Genomic DNA, 20,257 nt, shown 5'->3' on the forward strand with positions numbered 1-20,257 from the left:
CCCGGTCTCGAAGGCTTCGACTCCGACGACCTCGACACCTGTGGTCTCGAAGGCCTCGACCTATTCTGCTTCGGTTTCCTCGAAGACGACGCCATCCACGAAGTCTTCTACGGGGGGTAAGTCTCCGAGTTCCCTTTCAGGTGCCGTATCCAAGAAGCCACCAGAGTCCTCGGCACGTCCACCTTCGAAGCGTACCTCCAAGATAAGGGAATACTCACCTTCGAGGTCGCCCTCTTCGGAGCGTACTGCTGCACCTACGAGGTCAGAATCTTCTGTCTCGGTGCCGATGCTGGAGGACATGTTGAAATCTATACTCACCACTCAGATTTCCTCCTTAGTGGCTCAATTGGTCCCGTCCTCGACCTTGCCTCGGACTGATCAGCCTGTCACTCAACCAGAGCTTCCAGTCTCCCGAGGCCGATCCCGGACACCGAAGAACATTTCTTCATCAGAGTCTTCTCCGGGCTCACCTCCTCCGAAGCATCGATCGAAGCATTCAAGACCTGTTACTTCTAAGCTTCGGAGGGAGTCTTCGAATTTGGATACCGAGGCTTCTTTACCTCGTTCTTCGAAGTCGAAGCATGGATCTCGACATCATCGAGCCTCGATTCGAAGCCCTTCTCGATCCAGAACACCGTCGAAGCCAGTCCGTCGAGACAGTCCTCCACATACCTCGACTCATTCTGTACCACGTACACCTGGTACTTCTCCTTCCAGGAGTTTGAAAAGAAAGCATTCTCTTACTCCAACTCACAGTGCAGCTTCTTCGGTCACTCTACGTCTGGAATCAGACCTTTCACCATACTCTAGAGAGGCTTCTCCATCCTACTCAGTTCAACCTAAATCTCGCAGTGGTTCTCCTGAGGAAACATCTGATCCAAAATCGATTTCTTTTGCCAAATTTATTTTTGACATGGGCCAAGCTCTCAAGCTAGACCTTCATTCAGACTCAAAATATACTCCTGAATACTTAGCGGATATGGAGCTTCCCCATCCACCAAAAGAGTCACTCAGATTACCTATGACTCCTGTTCTGCAGCAGACCTTCACTCGCAATATGGAAACTCCTTATTCTATCACTGCTATTCCATCCAAATTAGAATCTCGTTATAGAACGGTCCCCTGTAAAGGATATGAAAAGTCTCAACTTTCTCATCAATCTCTGGTTGTAGAATCATCATTGAAGAAAGCACATCCCTCCAAAATCTATGCTTCGGTTCCTCCTGGTAGGGAAGGCCGTACCATGGATAAGTTTGGACGTCGTTTATACCAGAACTCTATGATGGCAAATAGAGTTCTTAATTATAATTACATATTTACGTCCTACTTCAACCATTTTTTAAAGATTTTATCTTCATTTTACCCGGACATCTCTACCAATCGCCTATCAGAATTTAAAAATATCCTTAAGACTCTTTCTCAGTTGAGACTCTTCATGCTACAAGCTTCCTATGATGCCTTTGAACTCTCGTCTAGAGTGTCTGCATTTGCTGTAGCCATGCGTAGGTTAGCATGGTTACGGATAGTGGACATGGATCCTAACCTTCAGGATAGATTGGCTAATCTTCCTTGTCAAGGAAATGAATTATTTGATGACTCTATTGAGGCGGCTACAAAGCGTCTTTCAGAACATGAGCGCTCTTTTGCTTCCCTCATTCGTCCAAAACCTAAACCTGTACCAACTAGAGGTTTCAAACAAACTCCACGTCGCTATCCGCAGAAAACAACTCCTGCTTTTTCTAGACCTCCTTCTCGTCGGCCTCCTCCACAACAAAGACAACAAAAATCTCAGACTCCTGCTGCCACCAAGCCTGCTCAGTCTTTTTGACAATCTCGACCTGAGCATTCAAACTTCTCTGTTTCCAAATTCTCCCCTCCCCATAGGGGGTCACCTGTCCACTTTTTATCACCAATGGGAGCTCATTACTTCAGACCTCTGGGTACTTACCATCATACGAGAGGGATACTCTCTTCGACTCCTTCAGGTACCTCCAGATCGCCATCCAAGAGAGTGTCTTTCAAATCAGTCGCATTTTCCCCTCCTTCTTCAAGAAGCTCGAGCTCTTCTTCTCCTGCGAGCAGTGGAGGAAGTTCCTCTTCCACAAAGGAACTTGGGATTTTATTCCCGTTATTTTCTAGTTCCCAAAAAGACGGGGGATTTGCGACCGATTTTGGATCTCAGAGCTCTCAACAAATATCTAGTCAAAGAGAAATTTCGAATGCTCACTCTGCCAACTCTATATTCCTTGATGGATCAAGGGGATTGGATGTGCTCTCTCGATCTCAAAGAGGCCTATACTCATATCCCTATTCATCCAGCCTTTCGCAAGTACCTCAGATTCCAGGTAGGAAATCTTCATCTTCAGTACAGAGTTCTCCCCTTCGGACTGGCTTCTTCCCCCAGAGTTTTCACCAAATGCCTAGTGGTTGTAGCTGCAGCTCTTCGCAACCAGGGTCTTCAAGTATTTCCATACCTAGACGACTGGCTCATCAAGGCTCCCTCTTTTTCAGAGGTTATTGCAGCGACCCAACAGACTATTCTTTTTCTACAAAGTTTGGGATTTCACATCAATTTTCCCAAATCTCAGCTGACTCCTTCTCAGTCCCTCCAGTTCATAGGAGCTACTCTGGACACTATCAATCTGAGAGCATACCTTCCACAACCACGTCAGGATGCACTCCTTCAACTGTCTCAACAATTCTGCCAACTTTCCTCTGTTCCAGCAAGGAAAATGATGGTTCTGCTCGGTCACATGGCTTCTACAGTTCATGTGGTTCCTTTTGCCAGACTTCACCTTCGCATTCCTCAATGGACACTGGCATCTCAATGGCAACAATCAGTGGATCCACCAACTCGACTAATTTCCATCACGCCTTCATTAAAGAAGTCTCTCCGTTGGTGGATGCTCTCTTTGAATCTTTCAAGAGGTTTACTGTTTTATCCTCTTCCTCATCAGAAGGTCCTCACAACCGACTCGTCAATGTATGCATGGGGAGCTCATGTGGACGGTCTTTGCACTCAAGGGCTCTGGACCCAAGCGGACCGGCGGTGTCCTATAAATCTGTTGGAACTCAGAGCGATGTTCTATGCTCTCAAAGCTTTTCAGCATCTACTTCACGACATGGTGATTCTAGTACGTACCGACAACCAAGTAGCCATGTATTATGTCAACAAACAGGGAGGGACGGGATCTCACTCCCTCTGTCAAGAAGCTCTGAAATTGTGGCATTGGGCGATTCTTCACAACATCTTCCTCAGAGCGGTTTATATTCAGGGTCAACAAAATTGTTTGGCGGACAAATTGAGTCGTCTTCTACAACCTCACGAATGGACAATCAATTCTCCTACTCTTCGCCAAATTTTTGCTCGTTGGGGGACTCCACAGATAGATCTGTTTGCGTCACCTCTCAACTTCAAACTGCCTCAATTTTGCTCCCGCATCTATACTCCTCAGCGTCTCGAAGCAGATGCGTTTCTACTGGACTGGAGGAATCAGTTCCTTTATGCTTTTCCTCCGTTTCCTCTGATTCTCAAGACTCTAGTCAAGTTGAAATCAGACCATGCCACCATGATTCTGATAGCTCCTCGGTGGCCCAGGCAACCTTGGTTCTCCCTTCTACTTCAACTCAGCACCAGGGAGCCTCTACTTCTTCCAATATTTCCTTCTCTACTCACGCAGAATCAAGGATCTTTGCTTCATCCCAATCTACAGTCTCTACATTTGACAGCTTGGTACCTTTCTATATAACAGACTTTTCTCAATTCTCTCCGTCTGTTCAAGATATTTTACTTGCTTCCAGAAAACCATCAACTAGACAATGTTATGGTCAAAAGTGGACAAGATTCTCTGCTTGGTGTTCTACACATAATTTACTTCCCAGATCTGCTTCCTTGACATCAATTCTGGACTATTTACTTCATTTATCACAATCTGGACTTCAGACTACATCTATCCGAGTCAGCCTTTGGATGGAAAATCCCTTTCTGCACATCCTATGATTTCTCGTTTTATGAAAGGACTTCTCAATCTCCATCCTCCTATTAAACCACCTCCTGTGGTTTGGGATCTCAATGTTGTTTTAGCTCAACTTATGAAATCTCCTTTTGAACCACTTGACAAAGCTCATCTCAAGTATCTCACTTGGAAAACTGTTTTCCTGATCGCCCTCACTTCTGCTCGACGTGTCAGTGAGTTACAAGCGCTGGTGGCTGATCCACCTTTCACAGTTTTTCACCATGACAAGGTTGTTCTCCGTACTCATCCTAAATTCTTACCTAAAGTTGTTTCAGAATTTCATATCAATCAGTCTATTGTTCTGCCTGTATTTTTTCCAAAGCCTCATTCTCATCCAGGAGAGGCGGCTCTTCATACATTGGACTGTAAACGTGCTTTGGCTTTCTACCTCCAACGCACTCAACTTCACAGAACATCTCCTCAACTTTTCATATCTTTTGATCCGAACAGGTTGGGACGTCCTATATCAAAACGCACAATCTCCAACTGGATGGCTGCTTGCATTTCATTCTGCTATGCTCAGGCTGGTCTTTCCTTGCAAGGTCGAGTGACGGGCCACAAAGTTAGAGCTATGGCGGCGTCTGTAGCTTTCCTCCGATCAACTCCTATTGAGGAAATCTGCAAGGCTGCCACTTGGTCCTCGGTTCATACTTTCACCTCTCATTATTGTCTGGATACCTTATCCAGGAGGGATGGCCATTTTGGCCAATCTGTTTTGCAAAATCTTTTTTCGTAATATGCCAACTTCCCTCCATCCCTTTCTATTTAGCTTGGAGGTCACCCATGTGTGGGAATATGCTGCCTGCTTGTCCTGGGATAAAGCACAGTTACTTACCGTAACAGTTGTTATCCAGGGACAGCAGGCAGATATTCCCACAACCCTCCCACCTCCCCTGGTTGGCTTCTTGGCTAGGTATCTGAACTGAGGATCCTCTCAGGAGATGTGCCCCCTAGTTCGGGCGGGAAGGCACGCGCGCAGGCGCGGTGCAGTGCTCGAAAGTTCGAGATCTTCAAGCAAGTTTGCTTTCGAGGCTGTCCGCTGCGGGGCTCCGTCGGTGACGTCACCCATGTGTGGGAATATCTGCCTGCTGTCCCTGGATAACAACTGTTACGGTAAGTAACTGTGCTTTTTAGTGCCTCAGGAGTGTCCTTGCGCCATGTGTTGCGTGGCTCAGCCAGGAGAGGCAGCAGCGCAAAGCCTAGCCTCTTCCCTGAGTGAAAAGGGGACAAGACACACGGCTAGCCCATTGGGGTGATATTCTCTCTTTTTGAGGCTCAGCAGGGCTGAAGGTTCCACATGACAGGATGTGGACCTTCCACATCCCAAGAAACGTAAGGTGCAGTCATTAAAGGGTGACTCTCTGCCTCAGGGTCCAGAGGCTTTCCCAAATTTCATGAAATATCTGTGGAATGAGTTTGAATGTAGCCGTTCTTCTCGTGCACATTTCTGCTCCGCCACACACTTGTCTTTGGCTGGCATTACTTCTTTGGGCACAGCCTTTTCACAGTCAACCACTGTTCTATGTCTGGCTGACCTCGGCCTGGGGGATACTGATGATGATATTGACCAGTTTTCAGACCCCTTGTTTTCCGGTGCTGCGCTTCCCGTGACTGGGAATCCGGGCTGTATGCTGGATCGTCAGATCCCTCAGAAGCTTTAGAACCTGGGAATGATCCCACAGTTCTGCATTTATTTAAATCTGCAGCTTTTCCTACTCTCACATGGGAGTCTATGCAGGTGTTAAACTTAGTCACTCAACCGGCTCCATCCATTTCCTCTTTGTATGAAGGAGCCAATACCTCTTCAAATTTTCCCATCTCTTCTCACTCAGAATCACAGGTCTCTTCTGCATCCCAATCTTGCAGCGTTGCACCTGACAGCTTGGTATCTCTTGGCCTAACATCGGCTGATCTTCATCTTTCTCAGTCTGTCAGACTAATCTTGGAAAAAGAAAAGGGGAAACAAAACCACAAATATACAGAATAAGGAGTGGAATTGTCCTAATAAGACTGTTATAAAAATGTCCTTTTATTCATCCAATAGTTCAAATAGTTTTATTCATCCAATAACTCAATGACTCGACATGTACGTGTTTCGGCTAAACCGGCCTGCTTCAGGAGTCTAGTTTTCTGATTAATTCCAGATGTAATTTGCATAATGTGTGGATATACCAGTCAGTGTAGAACCTTTTGAAACAGTGCTTGGAGCTAAAAGGTATGGGCATACTGAAGTCGCAGCTCGAATAGGTGAATTCTTTCACAGTGTTCCACCATGACAAGTGGCGCTTTGCACCCATCCCAAGTTTCTTCCAAAGGTTATCACTGAATTCTACCTTAATCTATTGTACTTCCAGTGTACTTTCCTAAGCCTCATTCTCATCCTAGAGCACATGTGTCAAACACAAGGCCCGCGGGGCAAATCCAGCCTGCCTGGCCTTTTTATGATGGTCTGCGGCAACATTCCCGATCTTCCCCTTCTGAGCCCAGCGTGTCTTTCCCTCTGCGCTGCTCCGACGACGCCATGCCGGAAAGTCCGCCGGCCTCGACAGCTCCATTTGTGGCTCCCCCTCCTGCCCTCCGTAAACAGGAAGTTGCACGTCATTGGAGACAGACCGCAGCTGGCAAAAAGCAGGAGGAGGAGCCACGCACAACACTCCTGAATCGCTGAGGCCTGCAGATTCCCTGGCCCGGCAGCGACATCGGACCGGTGCTGGAGGGAAAGACACGACGGGCTATGAAGAGAGCAGATGAAGGGAGAGAGGTTGGACCTGGGGTAATGTGGAGAAAGAGGGATAACCGTTGGGAAGATAAAGGGAGAAATGGTGGACCTGGGGGGAGGGAGGCAGGCAGACAAGGGGAGAGATGGGATGGGGGCAGTTGGAAGAGAAAGGGAGAGAAGTTGAATCTGGAGATGGAAGGGGATGGAGAAATGTTAGGCCTGGGGGTGGAAGGAAGAGAGAGATGCAGCAGCTCTCTCTCTCTCTCTCTTTTATTTTCCCTTCCATCTTGTTCAGCATCAAGAGGGGAGGGAAGAAGAACAACAGAAAAGAGACGGAGCAAAATGTTGGACCAAGAGGAGAGAGGAGGAGAGATGGAAAGAATAGGCTGGGAAAGGAGTGAGATGGGAAATGGGAGAGCTACAGAATAAGAGAAGATGGAAAATTGATAGGTAGCTGAAAATTTAAAAAGGAGAAGGATGAGAAAGTGGGCAAGATTTGAGTGAACAGAGGCGGAAAAGAAAAAAAGGAATAAAGTTAAAATGGAAAAATTAATATGTTGGAGACAGGGACTGGAGCAAGAGAGAAGAGGAGAAAAAAATGGACAGCAGACACTAGAAAGAGAATTGGAAGATAGACAAAATCAGAAAGAGAAACTGGGACCAAAAGCAAAACAACCAGACAACAAAAGGTAGAAAAAATAATTTTATTTTATATTTTGTGATTACAATATGTCAGATTTGAAATGTGTATCCTGCCAGAGTTGGTGCTAGACAGCAAGTGTGAACTAGGACCTAAAAGAGAGGAAAAGTCTTTTTTATTTCTTTTGTAGCCGGTGTGGGGTTGGAGAGGTTGCATCCCTATACTTCTACTTAGACTAACCCCTTCATTTGCTGGCGCGCAGCTTGGGTTTTGGCGCTGGTGATTGATCCGACGCTCACAGAAGTCGTTTGAGCATCAGAGCCGCCACCGGCGCTGGGACCCACACTGCGCATCAGAAAAGGAGGGGAAAAGTATCTTAATAAAAAATCCATCCCACGACTTAGCCTGCGTTTTAGATTTCGGCTCCTTATGTGATTTGAGTTTGACACCCCTGTCTTAGAGAAACAGCTCTTCACTCTCTGGATTGCAAAAGAGCTTTGGCCTACTATTTGCACAAAACTCAATCTCATAGAACATCTCCTCAACTTTTCATCTCACTTGATCCTAACAAGTTGGGACATCCTGTATCCAAGAGAATGATTTCCACATGGTTGGCCTCTTGAATCTCCTTCTCTTATGCTCAATTTGGGCTACAACTGGAGAGTCGTGTCACAGCCCATAAAGTCAGTTGCTTTTTTTTTTTGCTCCATGAAATCTGTAAAGCTGCTACTTGGTCCTCAGTTCACACATTCACATCAAACTACTGTCTGGAATTTTATTCCAGACTGGATGGTCATGTCGGCCAAGCAGTATTGCAAAATTTATTTTCTTAATTAGCCAACTCTCCCTCCATCCCATTCTAGTAAGCTAGGAAGTCCCACATGTGAGAATATGCTGCATACTTGTCCTGGGATAAAGCACTGTTACTTAGTGTTATCCAGATAGCAAGCAGATATTCTTATAACACACCCACCTTCCCTGGTTGGTTTCTCAGCTTGCTTAATGATCTGAGGAACTGTGAACCTCCAGGTGGGAAAGCACTTTTGCGCATGCGTAGTGCAGTCTATCGCAAACTTTCTAAAAATCTTAAAGTGGCGGTGCACTTTTAAAGTGTCCGTACCAGGACTCTGTGGATGATATCACCCACATGTAAGAACATCTGCCTGTTGTCCCTGGATAACACCTGTTACGGTAAGTAATTGTGCTTTATGCCTTATCTCTACTGATTGGGTAATATGTCCCTCCATTTCAGTTCTTGCTTGTTTCATTGCTGCTCTTACCTCCTTTTGCTTCTCCTGGTAATTTTGCTGCCCTTCTTATGTATGTGTTTCAGGAATTTTGTGTGTCTTTTTTTTTTTTTGCCCTACCTTGATGAATTGTAGTGGTGCATTGACTTGTTGCCATTTCAGTATTCCTTTTTAATGCTATAATTCTCTGTATTTCCAAGATTCCTGACAAGATGTCCATAATTACCGTATTTTTCGCTCCATAAGACGCATGCTAGATTTACAGGAAGAAAGCAAGAAAAAAAATATTCTGAACCAAATTCTCCTTGCCAGGCTCTGCACCCAACCCTACACTCCTTGCCAAGCTCTGTACCCTGTCCCACTGCACTGCCCGGCCCTGTAACCTGCCTCTCAGTACCTTTTTAAATTCCCCCCTCCCTTTTTTATGGTACAACAATTTTTATTGGTTTCCAAAATAAATTACAAACGGGGCATAACCCAAAACAGAAACAAGTCCCATACAAAACTGGAACAATAATCAAGAATACCACAGCATGATCCCCCCTCCCCCTCCTAGAACAGGGTGCAACCTCCAGTATGCAAAACAATGAACCAAAAATTTAAAAAACAACCTTTTTTAACCCCCATCCCTTTTTAAAACACCCTCCGTCCCATAACGCTTCAAATCTCCCCCATTGCCTGGTGGTCCAGCGGTGCATCAGCTGGCAGGCATGAGCCCTCCACCCGCCTGCCTGGGCCTGCGCCGCCTCTTCCTGTCCTGTTCCGCACCTCCTTAAATGTTTTCAGTTGCCTGTGGCCCAGCAGTGCGTTGACTGGCAGGCACAAGCTTTCTGCCTGCCTGCCTAGGCCAGCGCCGCGAGAACTGAAGGCACCATTCAGAGTGCGGCGCTGGCCCAGGCAGGCGGGCGGAAAGCTTATGCTTGGCGGCCGACACACCACTGGGCCACCAGGCAATCGAAGACATTTAAGGGGGTGCGGGCCAGGATAGGAAGAGGCGGTGCGGGCAGAAGGCTTGCGCCTGTCGGCCGATGCACCGCTGGACCACCAGGCAATGGGAGAGATTTGAAGCGGTATGGGACAGGGGTGTTTTAAAAAGGGACGAGAGTTAAAAAAGGTACAGGGGGTGTTTTTAAAAGGCCCGATGGGGGGGGGGGGTGTTAAAAATTTATATCTTCGCTGCATAAGACACACCGACCTTTCCACCTACTTTTGGGTGGAAAAAAAGTGCATCTAATGGAGCGAAAAATACGATAATCATTTTCTTAAATTCAGCTGTTCTGAAATGTAGGACCCAAGTTTAACTGTAGTTTGGTTCTTGTTCATTATTTTATTGATATGATACATTGATCACTGGATCTCCGGATTGTCTTCTACCACAACCTCTGTAATGCCGTCTCTAGTTGTCGCTGCCAGGTTCTGAGTTGCTTCTCCAGAACAGACTTTCTGCTGGGATAGCAATATTCAGTAATGCTGTAGAATTGTTGCAGAGTATCCTTCTACTTTTAGTTGATCTGTTGGTTGACACACATATCTACACCTGGCAGATCTAAGAACCTTATTGTCAGCACCTCACTTCTCCTCTGGCATCAGGGCTAAAAAATGGATCTTACCAAACATCAACTCTATTTTCTTTATTTTGTAATCTTAGTTCTATAACTTGCATTCTTCCTTCTTGTGACTGTTTTCTTTTCTCCTGCTCGTAGGGATAAGTACTGAAGGCATCTACCGTGTGAGTGGGAACAAGTCTGAGATGGAGAGTCTGCAGAGACAGTTTGATCAAGGTAATGCTTCTGTCCACCCTTTTACAGAGTAGATGTCTGTGTGGGAGGATTTTTTTTTTTTCTTCAAATTGAATTATGAAAATCCATTCTTTTCTTTCCCCAAAATATAACTATAACGCTGTATCATAAGACCTACCACCGAGTGAGCTCTTTTTGCTTTCCCCAGAACATACTGTATATACTCATCTAAAAGTTGAGACATTTGTGCTGTAAAATGCATCAGAAAAACCGGAATCATATCTATGGGTAACAACTCCACAGCACTGAGAAAATTAATCCATTTCCACACCCCTTGTTAGCGGCACAACCTGGAATCTTTCCCTCCACCGTCTCCCTCCTCCAGCTGCAGTTCAGCATCTCAGTTCCTCCCCCATATCATTTTTGGTCCCCAAACTGTCCTCGACTTATAGATAAGAGTATGTAGATGAGTGTATTCAGTAGGTCAAATGTGGCTTTCCTAGTGCACACTTAGGTGCAACATATCTGGGTGTTAATGTATGATCTCAGTAATTTTCAGCCATTGTGCCATGAATGCTGCCCAGGTATGCTGCGGGACTCACAGAAGCGCCTATGCACTGCACAACTCAGCAGTCAGCAGCTGTTTTCTGAGGTGCTGTCACCAGCTTTCATACATGTGTAGAGTATCTGCATTGGCTCAGGAAGTTGCTGCTGACTGAGCTGTGCACAGGAACATCTGGGCACCTTCAGGAACATCTTCAGCTGGCAAGGCTTGGGGGAATCCCTGCCAGCTCAGATACTTGTAGTTTGGAAGTTAGTTGTTTTGAACTTTTTTCTGTAATATAGATGGTACCCATACACTTTAGTTTAAAGTTCCTTTTTCATATCAGAATTTGGAAGATTTTAGTGGAAGTGCAGTTTGTTGTAACTTAATCAAATTCTGAGCTAGTTCTGATGGAATACGTTTGATTTTGCTATGTGCTATATTTGTCTAATTTATATGTTGAATCTGTTGTTGGTATGCAATGAGTAAATGTGCGGAAGCAGAGTCATTCAGTGTTTCCTTACCTAGATGACTGGTTTCTCGTAGCACATTCCGAAGAACGGCTGTGGCACACAATTCAATTCACAGTGCAAACCTTGCAAGATCTCGGTTTCTCATCAATTTCAAAAAGTCACAACTCATACCAGTTCGCTCCCTCATGTACATTGGAGCAAACATCAACACCATCACAGTGAAGGCCTATCTACCAGAAGATCGACATCAGACCATGTTAGTCTCCTATCTCAGGCAGTCATCTCACGCCTCCTGGGTAATATAGCTGCATCTCTATCTCTGGTTCCCCATGCAAGACTCCCCATGCATCCTCTCCAATGGCACCTCAAGCTGCACTGGAATCAGCATGCACAACCACTTTCGAAAAAGTGGTTGTGCATGCACACATCAAATCTTCAGTTCTATGATGGGCTCATTCCCCTTCCCTAAAAGAGGGCTGCCTAGTCAAACCTCTACCTCCTCAGCTCACTATCACTACCGATGCTTCCACCAAGGGCTGGGGAGCACACTTGGACCAGATTCAAACTCAAGGTCAATGGACATCAGCAGAGACATGTTTTCACATAAACCACTTAGAACTTCGAGCAATCTACTATACTCTTCAAGCTTTCAATTTCTAGGATTTGCAGTCGTTGGATTCCAATACAAACAGACAACCAAGTTGCGATGGAGGATCTGGATCCCTCCACCTTTGCAGAGAAGCTTATCTCTGGACCTTTTGCACTATAGTTTATAGTTTATTAAAAATTTGATAAAACGCTTAACATAACATTTCAGAGCGTTGTACAGTTAAAATCAAAAATAAACAGAAGACAAAAATAGTAAGAAAACAGACTTAGGGGGAAGGGTAGAACAAAAAGGATATAGTAAGAAAACAGACTTACTTAGGGGGAAGGGTAGAACAAAAAGGATAGAAGGGGAAAAAAATTACAATTCTTTAAAAAAAAAAAAAAAAAACTAAGGAAAAAAACAAAGGGAATGGTTAGGAAATGTTTTAAAAGTTGATAAAAAATAAGTTAAAAGAGAAAGGAATACATCAAACATATGCATCTTTAAAAAGAAAGCATTTCATGCTGCTCTTGAATTTTGCCAAATTTTGTTCTGCTCTTAAATGTAATGGAAGTGAGTTCCAAATAGAGGGTGCTGTTACTGAAAAAAATGTATGTACGACGAGTGCCAATTATTTTTAGTGAAGGAATATTAAGGGTATATTGGAATGAGGACCTTAAGGTTCTGGGGGGGATCATATGGGATAAGAATTCTGTCAATGAATGCTGGGACATTGGTCTGTTGGGTCTTAAAAGTAAGAAGGGCAATTTTATAAATGATCCGATGATAAATGGGTAACCAGTGAGTGTTCTTCAGCAGGGGAGTAACATGATCAAATTTTTTTGAGTTAGTGATAAGTTTTATTGCTGTTTTGTATAAGTTGAAGACGTCTGATGTCCTTTTGGTATATACTAGTGCTGTCCGATTCATGATTCAAATCGATTCACCGATTCACTTCAGGTGAATCGATTCAAAACAAAACAAAAATACCAGCCTCCCGATTCGTTTACTGACCCTCATCCCCTCACCCCCTAAAGCAGGAGCGGCAGTGCTGCCTCTTGCTGGCCGGCCGCTGCCACTCCTGCTTTAGAGGGTGAGGGGGGAGGGTTAGTCGGGAAGTGCTGGTTTCCGGCTTCCCCCCGCGCATCTAGGGCCGGATTAAAGGGTGGGCCCGATGCGCTGCTATGATGAGTGCAGGCGGCAATGGTGTTTCTGTGTATATATTCTGCCTCTATAGACAATGCTGCTGTTGGTCCTTGCCTGCTTGCGACCCGCCCGCCGGCTCCATTTAATTCCACTTGCTGCCACAACTCCAAAAGAGCCAGGCGGGTGCAGCAATTGCTCAGCCGCCGGCCCATAAACCTTCTCTCCGTCAGAATTGATGTTGGGGGGAGAAGCATGACTCAGAACCAAGATGGCGGATGGATTGTTCGGCTGAGTGCTTCGCTGCAGAGTTATCGTGCACTATTGTTTCTTTTCCTGATTACTAACCTGTGGTAATGCCTAAGTGGAGGGGCTGTAGCGCTGTTGGAGCCTCGCAGCGTTCTGCCCCGGCAGACCTCGCCAGCATAGATCAACTTTGCGCCGAATGCAGGATGTCACAGCGGCATCGGCACGCCCGCAGGAGACGCACCGGGGCGATATGGAAGCGTTCTCCATGGGCCTAGAGACCACCTTGAGCCCCGACGCCAGAGTGCCTCCTCCTCCTCAGATCGCGGTTGGAGGAACCACTGGAAGACGGTGAGGGACTCCTTCCGGAGGCTGTAGGGACCAAAAAGGGGAGCATGGAGTTGGATCCCCTGTCTTCACAGGGCAATCTACTGGGACTTGTCATCCCATCGCTCTTTTCGAGAGCAGGAGAGCCACAGCCAGGAAGGCATATTGGTTGGTGAGAGTTTTATCCTTAAAGAATTTCTTATAACATTAAAGAAACCCCAAGAAGTAACTCTTGAGGCAATTTGGGATCTCGTGGCGGATCTAGCTAAATCCATTAAGCCCCAATTGTCTCAATTGGAGAGTAAGGTTCATATCCAAGAAAATGAAATCAAGAATATAAAAGTTGATTTGCAAGATTTAAAAATTCAACACTGGTTTCTTCCCAGGAAATGAAATTAACTAAACAAGTTACTGAAACACTGGTGAGAGATAACATTAATTTAAGGAGAAAATTGGAGTCTCTAGAAAACTTTTCCCGAAACAACAATCTTAGGCTAATTAATTTTCCTAGGGTTGCGGCAGTGACTCCTAGAGACATGTTGAAACGTTACTTGAAGGAAGTTGTAGAAATTACTGAGGAACTATTACTGCCATTCACCCAAGTGTACTATTTACCTGTTAAAGGGGAAGAAAAATTGAAGGAAGATGATCAACAAACGTTAAACATTTCTACGGTTTTGGAACTTTCAGATAGGGAAATAGCAATGCCAGCAACTCTTCTTCTCACCTGATAAGAACTGGTTATTGAGACTCTTCTTTAAAAATAAACAAAAATAATTTCTTGGGTATAAGATACAAATGTTTCCAGATCTGTCATGAGATACTCAAAAACGTTGACGTGAATTTCTGTTGTTAAAACCAGGTGTTATAGCTCTAGGGGCGACTTTCTTTCTTCGTCACCCATGTAAATGTGTGATATTGCATCAAATGCAAAAATATGTATTCTTTGAACCTAGCCAACTTATAACCTTCCTGTCAATGGTTCACCTGAAAAAAGGAGGAGAGATATGAGTACTCTTTGATTGTTTGACCTTCTAGCTCAGCCTATACAATCTTTTAATCTTATAGATTTCTAATTTGTAATTTCTTATTATAATTTTTGCCGATTGCTTAATAAGCAGAAGTCCATGGTGTTGCCAACATCACCTGGGGTGCGTCTGGGTTGGCAGGGAGATTTTCCTTTACAGTGGGCTGCATCTCAGCTGACCTATTTGGGGGTGGTGATCCCTCAGGACCTGGACAGGCTGTATTCCATTAATGTCGCACCCTTATTTCAGCGCACTCTGTCCACTCTAACGGGTTGGAGGGCGCTCCCCTTGTCTCTCTCTGGCCGAATAGCATTATACAATATGATGCTTTTGCCGCAATGGCTCTACATTATGCAAATGCTGCCCATTATGCTTACACCGAGACACTTAACACGGCTCAACTCTCACCTCTCTGCTTATTTATGGCAGGGAAAGCGGGCTAGGATAGCATTGTCCAAGTTGATGCTGCCAAGACACCGGGGGGGGGGGATGGGATTACTGGATATTTCCCGATTTGCACTTGCATGTCAATTTAGACATCTACACGATTGGTTTTGTAATACTTCATGGTTTTCCCAGCCTGAGAATGAATGCTTTGAGTTCAGACCGTATCATTTCAGTTACCTCTTACATGTTCGACAGTTGCCTGACTTGCCATCGCTATATTGCCATCCCTTTTTGCAGGTCATGCGAACAGCTTGGAAAAAGTTATGTAGGTTATTGAAAATTTCCTCTGAAACAACGCCCTATCTCCCTGTGGCGGGCAACGGAGCCTTCCCGCCAGGCATGGACTCTGCTGTTTTTGGACGCTGGACTTCTCTGGGTCTTCATTACCTGTTCCAGGTGGTGCAGGATACGGGTACTCCGACTCCACTTACTGCCTTGCAGACTGAGTTTACTTTTGTAACTGGGGACTGGTTTGCTCATCGACAACTGTGCCACTATATACAGACTTTGACTCCTGTACTGCTGAGAGAAGAGGTTCAATCTAGCTTACGGGAAGCACTTGATCTCACGGCCCACGACCATGTACCTTTAAAATTTTATCATAAATTCTTGCAAGACCTATCTGGAGAGTTGGATTTCATTTCTCTCGCACAGAAATGGTCGGCTGACCTGCAGGTGCCTATATCTGATGATATGCTACGAAAGGGCCTTCGCGTGGGGCGCGATCCTACCTTGTCTTCGACGGAGAAAGAGCGTAATTACAAGTTTCTGCTGCGAGCGTTCTATCCACCCAAGAGGGCTATGATAATGGGGATTGGTACGTCCCCTGGTTGTGGAAAATGCTCCTCTCCTATGGCATCCTTTGGACACATGTTCTGGTCATGCCCCCTGGTGTCTACCTTTTGGTTGAATCTAATGTCTACGGTGGCCGCGCTTTGGGGATGCTCGTGGAGGTTGCACCCCAGTTTTCTTTTTACTTTACAAATCCGTTTTCATCCACCTAAACCGGGATGTGCGCCCTTTCTCCGAAAGACTGTACTTATGGGCAAGAAATGCATTCTGACACAGTGGCTTTCACCTCAGCCTCCTTCTCTACAACAGTGGCGATCACTCATGTTACAACAAATGTTGTTGGAAAGAAGGGACATTGTGGATTTGCAAGCAAAAAAGGGCAGGCTGTTCCGCCAATGCTGGTACCTGTTTAGTTTAACCTTTGTCACACCTATTCAACAACAACTATGGACAGAATGATCTGAATACCAATTTGATGCTATAGGTTTTCTTATATTATGTTCTTCTCCGCTGTTGCTGCCCGGGTGGGGTGGGGTGGGGAGAAGGGGGGGGGGGAGGGTTGGGTGGGTTGGGGATTTGGGAACGTTTGGTTATATCATAAAATGTTTTTGATGCTCATATTTCTGTCTTGCCTTGCTGTTTAATAAACATTACTTCTATAATTTTTGCCGATTCTACATCTTGGTTTAGATGAGGACTTGAGTTAAAGTTAAGTTATATATATCTGTATGTATATATATATATATATATATATATATATATATATATACACTAGTATTTTAGCCCGTTACGTTAACGGGTGCTAGAATATATGTCTGTCTGTCTGTCTTTATTTCCGTGTCTCTCTCTCTCTCTCTGTCCTGCTGTCTTTCTTTCTGTCTGTCTCTGTCCCTGGCCCCCTTTGTCTGTCTGTCTTTCTGTGTCTCTCGCTGTCCCTGTGTCTTTCTTCTTTTATTTCTGTCTCCCTTCCTCCCGCTGGCGGTAGAATATATGTCTGTGTTTCTTTCTGTTTCTCTCCATACTCTCATTCATCTTGTCATCTCCCTTTTGACCTCATACAAATGGCTCACCACTTTCAGAATACCCCTCCCTCTCTCCACTTGTCAGTCTATATCTCCCTGTCCCTTTCTCTTCATCCCCTAGCATCTTTATAGCCCATTACATTAACGGGTGCTAGAATATGTGTGTGTGTGTGTGTGTCTGTCTTTATTTCTTTCTCTCTCTGTCTCCTCAGCCGCTTTCTGTGCTCCCCCTATCCAGCAGTAGGCTTTTCTTCCTTTTTCCCCCCCCCTGTCCATCAGCACCTGGTCCTGCACCCCATGTCCAGCAGTAGGCCTCCCTTCCTTTTTCCCCCCCTGTCCATCAGCACCTGTTCCTGCTCCCCCTGTCCAGCAGTAGGCCTCCCTTCCTTTTCCCCCCCTGTCCATCAGCACCTGTTCCTGCTCCCCCTGTCCAGCAGTAGGCCTCCCTTCCTTTCCCCCCCTGTCCATCAGCACCTGTTCCTGCTCCCCCTGTCCAGCAGTAGGCCTCCCTTCCTTTTTCGCCCCCTGTCCATCAGCACCTGTTCCTGCTTCCCCTGTCCAGCAGTAGGCCTCCCTTCCTTTTTTTCCCCCCCTACTACCTGAGTGCTTTAGCTGTGCTGCCTTGAAGGAAGGTCTACTGCTGGACAGGGGGAGCAGGAACAGCTCCCCCTGTCCCCGCTCTGTGAAGGCCTCCTCCTGGCAGCCACTGCTCCGCACCGGTGTGCGCGGTGAAACCTTCTCCTCCTGTCAGCCGCCGCTCGGCACCGCGGGCCTGAAACCAACACTGCGGCCTGCAGGCGCCGACAGCGGGCTGGAAATAGCGGACCGGTGTTTTGGAGAAGGAGCGGCCGAGCGAAGCGCATGCTGCCGACAGGCGGGGTCCTGCTCCGGCGTGTCGCTCGTGCACAGCAGCGGGAGCAGCGCCACCAGCAGCAGCGCTGCCATCGCCGCTTCCGGACACTGCGGGAGCCCCCGCGCCTGCGCATCACCCTGGCACGCTGAAGCGAGCGGCAGTTGGCTGCAGAGCGCGCGAGGCCAGCTTTTCAGCCCTTGTCAAAGGGGTGGGACAGGCTGGTAAGGAGCTCGGGGGCTGCTGCTGTTCTTCCACCGTGTCGCGGTGGCTGGCTGCGGTCCCGGCTTGTGGAGGTGACCTGCCCAGCGCTCGCGCATGCGCACTCCTACCTGCAAGGCCATGAACATACATCTCGGATCAGGGAAAACGGAATCACGCAGTTGAGTACGCATGCGCGGCTAGCGTTTTATAATTTCATATATATATATATATATATATATATATATATATATATATATATATATATTTGTGTTATGATAGCAGACAATCTGTTCTGTTTTGTTTTGTATTGTAATTTGCATTGTATTTTATTTTCTGCTTAACTTTACCTTTCTGTACAAGTTTATACTTGTTATGTTAATGATAGATAGATTAAAAAAAAAAGATGTTGGGGGAAGGCTTATGGACCAGTAGGTACAATCGCTGCACGCACCTGGACCTTTTGAAGTTGTGGCAGCAACAGGTGGGTGTATGTTAAATGGAGTTGGCTAGCAGCGGCGGCAGGCAGGGGGTGAGTGGCAGGAGGCAGAATCGGTGGCAGGTCGGTTTGGGGGAAGGCAGGCAGGCTTCGGGGGGAGGAAGGGAGGATCCTGCAACACTTGCCATGAGACTGGACCTATAGCAGCATAGCATTTCTTCTGCTGCCATTAGACTGCTGCACGATTTAAAAAAAAAAAAAAAAAGAGAGAGATCAAATGTAGGCAGCCTGAGAGGAGAGCTGAGGGGAAGGAGGCAAGGAGTGAAGAGCCAATAGGACTAGGCTATAAAGGAGTGAAAAAGTACTGAACGAAGGATTGGAATGAGAAAGGAGACAGGAAGAGAAATAAAGGGTTGGAAAGAGGATAAAGAGTATTTGGAGAGAGGGATGAAGTGAGCAGAGAAAGGGAAAGAAAAAGAACAGTGAAGAGAAGTAGAGAAGCCAGAAGGGCAAAAGAAGTAAGAAAATGGGTATATGTGGGCGGGGCAGGGCATGGTGAGGTAGCCTTGGCAGGGGGGAGGCAGGCCTTCAGGGGTGGGGGGCAGCCCTTCGGGGGGGCCCTGGTGTAGAAGTACACAGAGGGAGGGAGGGGAGGGGGTTCAAAGAGACGTGCATATGCCAGACTTTGGGGGGGGAAGAAAAAGACAGAGGAGAGGGAGAGATATGGTGGACAATTGGATTTAGGGAGGGAAGGAACAGAAAGGGAGAGAAGTTGGACACAAGGGATGGTGTGGAGGGGGGGATAGAGTTACTGGATAGGATAGAGATACTGGATAGTTGGGAACAGAAAGGGAGAGATGGTGGACCCTGGGGTGGTGGGGAAGGTGGGAGAGATGCTAGATGAAAGGGTAGTTGAAAAAAGGTGGATCTGTGGATGGAGATGAAAAAAGGAAAGATGCCAGACTTCCAGGGGAGGAAAGGGAAACGGAAGGGGAGGACAGCGATGGCAGATGGATGGTTAGCATGGAAAAAGAAGGAGACCCTGGCAAGCAAGTTATCAGAAGACAACCAGAGCCTGGGACTGACAAGATTTGAATGATGATCAGACAACAAAAGGTAGAAAAACTAATTTTCTTTTCTGTTTTGTGATTACAATATGTTGGATTTGAAACGTGTATCTTGCCAGAGCTGGTGATAGACCGCAAACGTGAGCTAGGATTTAACAGAGAGAGGAACAGTCTTTTTTGTTTGTTCATTTTGTTTACACCACAGCACCAGTGTGGTTAAGAGAAGGCAAAGGGGGTGAAGAGGCTATAAAATAAACCCACCAGGGTGTTTAAAAAAAAAAATAAAAAATACCCAATTGGGCAGGAAAATTGAATCAAATCGAAAAATTGATTCAGTGGGCTGAATCGAATCAAAATTTTTTTTCCTGAATCGGGCAGCACTAGTATAAACCTTTATATAATGAGTTACAGTAGTCAATTTTGGATATTATAGAATGAATTAGAATATTGAGGGAATTAAGGTCAAGGAGAGGAGCTAAGGATCTTATCATCCTTAACTTAGAGAAACAGTTTTTAACCAGAGAACTAATTTGAGAACGATAAGTAAGATTATTGTCAATGAGGATACTTAAGATTTTTACTGTCAAAGTAGATTCTAGTGGGATTTGATCAATGGAAATTGGTGAGACTAAGTGCTGGCCTTCTTTCCAAGGAAAAAGAACGGTACTAGTTTTTGTGATACTTAGAGATAGCATGTTTGAAGTTAGCCAGTCGTGCACTTTAGTTAA

The 20,257-nt window shown here is 45.8% G+C and overlaps 1 protein-coding gene across 1 annotated transcript in view; it reads left to right on the top strand.

Annotated features, from left to right (window-relative positions):
* ARHGAP35 (Rho GTPase activating protein 35) overlaps positions 1–20,257 on the top strand; it is a 238,154-nt gene that overhangs the window by 165,633 nt on the left and 52,264 nt on the right. Inside the window, exon 4 of the mRNA XM_033953808.1 lies at positions 10,326–10,403. Coding sequence (XP_033809699.1) covers positions 10,326–10,403 — 78 coding nt within the window. The remainder of the gene's footprint in view (positions 1–10,325; positions 10,404–20,257) is intronic.

The sequence above is a fragment of the Geotrypetes seraphini genome, chromosome 8 (assembly GCF_902459505.1).
Source record: "Geotrypetes seraphini chromosome 8, aGeoSer1.1, whole genome shotgun sequence".
Classification (NCBI taxonomy): domain Eukaryota; kingdom Metazoa; phylum Chordata; class Amphibia; order Gymnophiona; family Dermophiidae; genus Geotrypetes; species Geotrypetes seraphini.